The sequence below is a fragment of the Mustela nivalis genome (assembly GCF_964662115.1).
Source record: "Mustela nivalis genome assembly, chromosome: 1".
Lineage (NCBI taxonomy): Eukaryota > Metazoa > Chordata > Mammalia > Carnivora > Mustelidae > Mustela > Mustela nivalis.
Window position 1 is genome coordinate 13,857,707 of NC_139020.1, and position 7,632 is coordinate 13,865,338.

General features: G+C 38.4%; 1 protein-coding gene across 1 annotated transcript in view; it reads left to right on the forward strand.

Annotated features, from left to right (window-relative positions):
- LOC309847715 (uncharacterized protein) overlaps nucleotides 1-7,042 on the forward strand; it is a gene marked incomplete at both ends in the record, with an annotated part of 60,089 nt that extends 53,047 nt beyond the window's left edge. Inside the window, one exon of the mRNA XM_082698428.1 lies at nucleotides 6,492-7,042. Within this exon, the coding sequence (XP_082554554.1) occupies nucleotides 6,492-7,042 (551 nt within the window). The remainder of the gene's footprint in view (nucleotides 1-6,491) is intronic.
- Nucleotides 7,043-7,632: the final 590 nt, after the last annotated feature.

Here is a 7,632-nt window from a genome sequence, read left to right on the forward strand (position 1 = left end):
AGAATGTGTAAATAAATGAAGAGATAGGTCATGCTCCTGAAACAGAGACTATTAAGACTTCAATTCTCCCCCAACTGGATGTAGATTTAACATAACCCTGATGAAAAAAGCATACCACGTTGTTTGTAGAGGCTGGCAAACTCATTCTAAAATTTATATGGAAATGAAAAGGAACACATATAGGCAAATAATTTTGAAAATAGAGAACAAAGTTTGGGGATTTACAGTCTGATGTCAAGGCTTACTGTAAAGCTATAGTAATTAAGGCATGGTGGTATTGGGTAGATGTGTACCTTAATGGAATAGAAGACTGATTCCAGAAATAGGTCTGTGCATATATGACTTAGACAAAGATGTCATGGTGATTCAGTAGGAAAAGGGCAGTCTTTTCAACAAATGGTCTAGGATAATTGGATATCTATATGACACAAAAGGAAAAAAAAAAATCTTTGACTCAAACTTTGTACCATATACCAGAATTTTTTTTTTTGATAAAGTGAACTTAAGCCTAAAATCATCTGCTCTTCAAAACAGTCTGATAAAATGAAATGATAAGCCACAAGTCACAGCCTTAGAGAATATATTTGAAAAACACATATGTGATAGAAACCTTGGATCTAGGATATATAAAGGACTCTTACAACTCAAGTATGTAGGGAAACAATCCCAAAATGATAAAAACATTTTTAAATATGCACCATTTAAGGAGAGCTATGGAAGGCAAATAGCACATCAAAAGCTGTACACTCTTATCATGAGGGATATGAAAGCTAAAATCACATGTGACATCACTACATGCCTCTTAGAGTAGGCAAAATGATAATGGATAATGGTAATGATAATAATAATAATATGCATGGTGCTATTGAGGATTTGGAACAACTGGAACTTTCATACCTTGCTGTTGGGAATGCAAAATGGAAAATGGCCATGCAGTGGTTTTGCAATGCTAAACATGCAGTTACCATATAAACTAACAATCCCCACTGCCAAGCATTTATCTGGAAAAAAACGAAACACATGCCTATGAAGAAACTTGCATGTAAATGCTCAGGGCAGTTTGGTCCCTAACAGCCCCAAATTGGAAGTCATTGAAATGTTCATGGATGCTGTGAGTGGATAACATAGATACAGAGAAATACCACTTAGCAATAAAAAGAAAGGGGCTATTGATCTGTATAAGAATATGGATGAATCTCAAAAGCATTGTACTCTGTGAGGGAAACTAGCCCCCCAAAGCTGTGTAACAGACAATTCCATTTACAGTGCATTTCTGAAGCTGTGAGGACAGAAATTCAGATATATGGTGGCCGGAGTTGACACAAATGGGCACAAGGAAACTTTGGGTGATAATGGAAAAGTACTGTATTTCCATTGCGTTGGTGGTTACATGACTGTATATGTTTGTCAAAACCCATTGAACTGTATGCCTGAAAGAGGTGAATTTCATTATGTGTAAATTCTACCTCAGCAGAGCTGACCTTAAAAAAGGCAGTCAAACAACCCAGTGGAGAAGTGTTTTTTGTGACATATGAAAGATGAAGGCAGGGCTCCTGGGTGGCTCAGTCAATTAAGCACCTGACTCTTGATTTTGGCTCAGGCCATGATCTCAGGGCTGTGGGTTCAAGTCCTGAGTCAGGCTTCATGCTCAGCATGAACTCTGCTTAAGTATTCTTTCCCCCCTCCATATGGCCCTCTCCCCACTGCTCTCTTTCTCCAAAATAGACAAATAAGTTGTTTTTTTTTTTTTTTAAAGACGAAGGCATAAAATAAAGAACACACAAAGAATTCCTGAAAAATCAACCTGAAAGAAGAAATAATTTTATAGAATAGTTGATAAAAGGTAATAATAACAGAATAACCTTGTAGGAGTGTGAGTTGTATAACTACCAAATGAGGGAGTCAGGATTCAGACCCAGCCATTCGGAGTCCAAAGGCCGTGCTTTCCAATTACTACACCAAAATTGAAAATGAAATTGAAAATATCTAGCAAGTCTACCTCTATGTGTATACCTGACAGGAACCCTAGATGTGTGTGTAAGTTCAAGTATGTTTCTTGTCCCAGGGTTTGTGATAGTAAGAAGTCAAAAATAATAAAGAAGTAAGTCAATAAAATGTGATATTGTTATAGAAGAATTCTATACACTAGTAACAAGAAAGAAACTATATCTTTATATTATAATAAAGTACTTGTTGTACAAACTCTGACAATGGGTCCACTATCTGGGTTCAAATCCTATTTTTGCTACTTATTACCTGAGTGGCCATGAGCAAGAAACTCAACCTGTTTGTCTCAGCTTCATCATCTCTATAATAAAAACAATAGCAATATGTACTGAATGGGATTATTATGAAGATTGAGCTAATATTACAAATGAGCTTTTATTTGTAATAAAGTACTTAGAACAGTCCCTGACTTAAAAGTGCCCCTAAAGTGAAAATAGAACAGTACCCAAATATACAAATATCAACATGGATTTATTTTTAAAGTGATTTTTTAAAAATTTAAAAATAAGTAACTTTTCATAAAAACACATTTATAAATATAGGTGCAATAAGACTGCATTCTTGGGGCACCTGGATGGCTCAGTGTGTTAAAGTCTCTGCCTTTGGCTCGGGTCATGATCCCTGGGTCCTGGGATTGAGCCCCGCATCAGGCTCTCTGCTCAGTGGGGAGCCTGCTTCCCCCCCTCTCTCTGCCTGCCTCTCTGCCTACTTGTGATCTCTGTCTGTCAAATAAATACATAATAAAATCTTTAAAAAAAAAAGACTACATTCTTACCCTTCAAACCATAATAGTGAAACAGGGGTGCCTGGATGGCTGAGTCAGGTAAACATCAGACTCTTGATTTTAGGTCATGATCTCAGGGTCCTGGGATCGAGCCCTGCGAAGGTCTTTGCACTCAGCAGGGAGTCTGCTTGAGGATTCTCTCTCTCTCCTTCTGTCCCTCTCCCCACCACACACTCTCTCTCAAATAAATGCATAAAATCTTAAAATAATAATAACAAAACAACAAAGTGCATAGACTTATAAATATGTGTGCAGAAAACTTCCTAGCAGACTCCTTCAAACTGAATGTGTTAGTAGAAAGATAGGAAAGAGCAGCAGACTGAGGTTGGCCCATGAGGGAGCCTATCTCTAACGTTTTATCTCTTTAACTGTGTGAGAGAGATGAAACAAACATAAAAAAATGGTAACGGTTAGGAGTGTAGTCATTTCAGAAAACTGCCCTAGAGTTTGCCATATCACTCTGCATATTCTTCTCCTCCCCTCCCCCTTTTTCCAAATAAATTAGGTAAAGGCAAATGTCAGAAGATCAGGAAGGTCTGGAAGCAGAGTCTAGAAATCAGCTACAGTGGCTTTTTCATTTAAAATCAAAGTTATGGATGATGTGGTTCTGCAGACTTAAAACGGTCGGTTTGCATCAGGAAGAGGCTGTGGTTATATTAGCGGAGGTCCAGTGCCCAGAGAGTCAAACAAGGCAGCAGGGTGACCTCTGGGAAAGTAGCAGCTCACAGCCAACTTGCCTGGTTCCTGGGTCAGAAGCCAGAGCAGAGAGGTGGACTGTTTTTCCTCATCCGTTGCCCAGAAATGGTCTTTCAGCCTGTACTTAGTAATAATCTTTAACAGATAAATCACTCCCTAGGTGAGAGAATTTGGAAAGTAAAATCCTTCTGAGGAAAACCTGCTAGGAAGCAGACAGAACCTTTGCAGATAGCTCAATAGGTCTTAAGAAGGCAGTTTTGAGACTATAAAAGTGAAGAGGTAGGATAAAGGTATCGGCCAGCATATATGGATTTTTACTGTTTCTGGTCATATTCACTTGATTTAAAAGGTATTCAAAATTTTCTGAAAACATTGCAAAACGGGATTGTCAACTTGAAGACTGAACTACATTAATGGGATGAACTGGAAAAATAATGAATACTTAAGTAATTCAAATCATGATGTTACTTGTGGCTACTGAGCTCTCTAATGCTGGTTTATTCTATGTAGTATTGGTATATCTGCATTTCCAAAAAAAGTATTGCAGTATAGCATTTTTCTACAGACATATCCAGATAGGGATTTTTTTTTTTCTTAAAAACTTTGCCTATGTTTGTAGAGTACACAGTGTTTTATTAGTTCCAGGATCCACTTAGGGACTATTAAAACCACTGTAGTTTTGTTTTGCTTTTTCTTCCTTTTAGTGGGACACATTTATTAGCATTTATGAGGTATTCACTAGTATCTGTACAAAGTGCACGAATGAGTAATGAAAAGTGTTCACCTAATTAGGAATGGGTGTGGGGCGATGTTAATTGGAATTGACTTATTCCCGACTTATTTTCATGTTAATTCCCAGGTATGGGGATCCTGCCTGGAGAAGCAAGAACTTCCGGGTATTAGAAAGTCTTTTTATTTACCTAATTATATTTAGCAGAATCAACCAGGAGGAGGAAGAGAGAAACATTGTGCATTCTAAAGGAGTTAAAGGCTGACATTTTAAGGAATCCCATTTGTTAGGGATGGCGCATACTTCTTTAGTAAATTTAATAGGTGTCCATTCATAAAGCATAACTTACTTTACTTCAGTGAATCAGAGTGATGGTTTAAGTATTGCACAAGGGCACTTCATGTGATGCATGCCACACTTTGGATTCTGCATGGGAGAGATAATCATAAAGCAAAGTAACTAAGTGTTCCGAAGCTGCGTGTTTTGGAATTCGGCAAGTTAATTTTCAGGTCGTTAAGGGGCTTTCTTTTCAATGACAATTGTAAATGCCATTCCCCTTAGTTAAACCAAATAAAATGTCAGATTTGAAGGAGGATGAATGGGCACAAACTGGATAAGAAGAAACCCTTTTTCTTCTCCCTTTTTTGTTGTTGTTTTTCATTAATCTAAATAGGGGTTATTCAGATTCTTTTCTCTTTCTTGGGCTAGAAGGTAAAATATACTTTAAATGCATGAAGATCAGTGATGCATGGAATTCTACTGTTGAATACTATTCAATGCAAATATTCTTAGGAGAGGTAAATAAAGCTTTATTAGCCTTTTATATCTTAGTGTAAATAAGCTTAATAGATTCTTTTCTGAGACAAGTTAAAGTTAAATTTGCTTTTTATATTTGCAGACTATTTGGGTCTTGACTCTGCATAAGGAGACTGTGGTTTCCGCTTCTATCTTTCCTAGCAGTTAGGAGGCATTCACTGAACCTCTCCAAGGCATAATTTTTTCATGTGTGGGTTCGCCACAGATATTAAAGACCCATGTAGCTCTAATACTTCAAGTTAGCTGCTTCAGAAAATGTTTGGTGTTAATTCCCGATATAAATTAGTAAGCAGAACTAGGAATATGTCCCTTCACCAAGAAATAAGGCAAAACAAAACAAAACAAAAAGCAAGACAAAACTGTGAGTTGGGTTAGGATAAAGCAGAGAAGATGCCTACAGCAACATAGGCTTCTCAGAAAATACATGCAGAAACTCAGTTCCAGCAAACACTTCTGCTTAAAGTCTCACCCAAAGGGTTGTGTTTATTGTTTTTATTATTTATTTATTTATTTATTTATTTTTTGCTCTTTTGATAGTTAAAATGTATTTATGTTGTATAAAGCTATTACTTTAAACAGAATCCAAGTTGGGAGATTTGTGAAGTTATTTGAGTAATTTTCTTCTTTTTAATTTATTTTTTATTTTTTAATTTTAATTTTTTTTCTCACCATAGCACATACCCTCCCCAATGCCCATCACCCAGCCACCCGATCCCTCCCTCCCCTCCCCAGCAACCCTCAGTTTGTTTCCTGAGATTAAGAGTCTCTTATGATTTGTCTCTAGAAGAGCATCCTTTAAGGAAGAGATTTAGGCTTCGATTCCCTTTAAAGAAGTCCACTGGCATGGTCAGCAAGGATGATATCCATATCCCTTAGTTCCAGTGGTGAGCTCAAGATAGAAGAAAGTCAATAATACATATCAGTAATTACATGGATTAATTCAAATAGAAAAAGAGTAAAAGGTTTGATTGATAGATTGTTGAGTCTCCTGAGTATAGTTAGCATTTGGAGAAATCCATTGTTATATGCTTATGAAGAAAAGGAAAAAGTATTTTGAATAGTAACCACTGATGCTCCTGATAGCCTTGCAGAAGTGAAGGAAAAGTTTATGCAAGTCCATTTGGTGTGATAAGGACTCAAGGCCCACATAGATAAAAAGAGGAAGGGTATTGGAAATGTGATGATGTATAACTTCAAAGGTCAATTCATAGAGAATTCCTTGGGAAAGAAACTGAGTAGCTTCTTCCAAGGTGTATCAGAATGATTGAAGCACAATTAACTATGTGAAGATGTGATAAATTAGAGTTAGGCAATAACCTAGTGAGGCATTCTTGCATAAAGTGACGAGCGAGGAGGAGGGAGCATCTGGACGATGACACACCCATTTCTAAGAGTATATATAACCTGGAGTCCAGACTATGGCATTGAAACTCAGAGCATCTCCTCACGGTCACTCAGCTGAACTTACATCTCCTGCCAACATGTCCTACAGCTGCTGCTCTGGAAATGTCTCCTCCAGCTCCTTTGGGGGGTACATGCGCTATGTAAACTCCTCCTGTGGCTCTTCTTGCCCCAGCAACCTGGTCTACCGCACTGACTCCTGCTCTCCCAGCACCTGTCAGCTGAGTTCCTCCCCTGCTAGTGGCTGTCAGGAGACCTGCTGTGAGCCCACCAGCTGCCAGACATCCTGCATGGTGTCCATTCCTTGCCAGACATCCTGCAACAGTCCGAGGACCTCCACACTCTGCAATCCCTGCCAGACGACTTGCTCTGGGTCTGTGGGCATTGGGTCCAGCAGCTGCCATTCCCTGAGCTATGGATCTAGAAGCTGCTACTCACTGGCTTGTGGATCCCAGGGCTCCAGATCCATGAGTTATGGAGTCTGTGGCTTCCCTTCACTGGGCTATGGATCCAGATTCTGGGATCCAACCAACTTGGCTTCTAGGAGCTGCCAGTCTTCTTGTTACAGGCCAACCTATAGATCAGCCTTCTGTAGACCAACTTGTTGAGTTTCCAGACACTTAGAGTAAAATGTTACAGTCTCTACATAGAGCTGCTACTGTAGTGTTCTCAGTAATGTCAGCTAATGCCTCTTATCGCCCGCTCTTCACCCTCTGTCTGGCATTAGGTATCAGCTCATAGACTAGTTCCTTCAGTGAACTTAACAAATGATGAAAATATTAAGTGTGTGCCTGTAATTTTGAACAATTGACTAAGAATTACATAAATTCTTCATATAAAATGTATGGAAGTTCAGTTTTGCTTGACCTAATAAACACATTTACTCTTGCATCTGGAATGTTCTCATTGTTCTTATTGATTTTCAAAGTCTGATTTGCGATCTATCTTTGGGGCTCCAGACCCTCAGAATACTTTCCTTAGGAAATAGGTTTGGATTTTCTTAGGAAATGGTGTCAGGCCCAGTGTATGGTGAAATTCTCCGGGCAGTTTACTGACAGAGAGCTATTAAGTGTGCATGTTTTCCGAAGCTGTTACAGTTTTTATTATTGAGAGTAGGCCCATATAAAGTCAACATTCTTATCATGTTTCCAGTATGCTTATCTAGTTTTGAACATCTTATGTTTATTTGGTTTTCAGT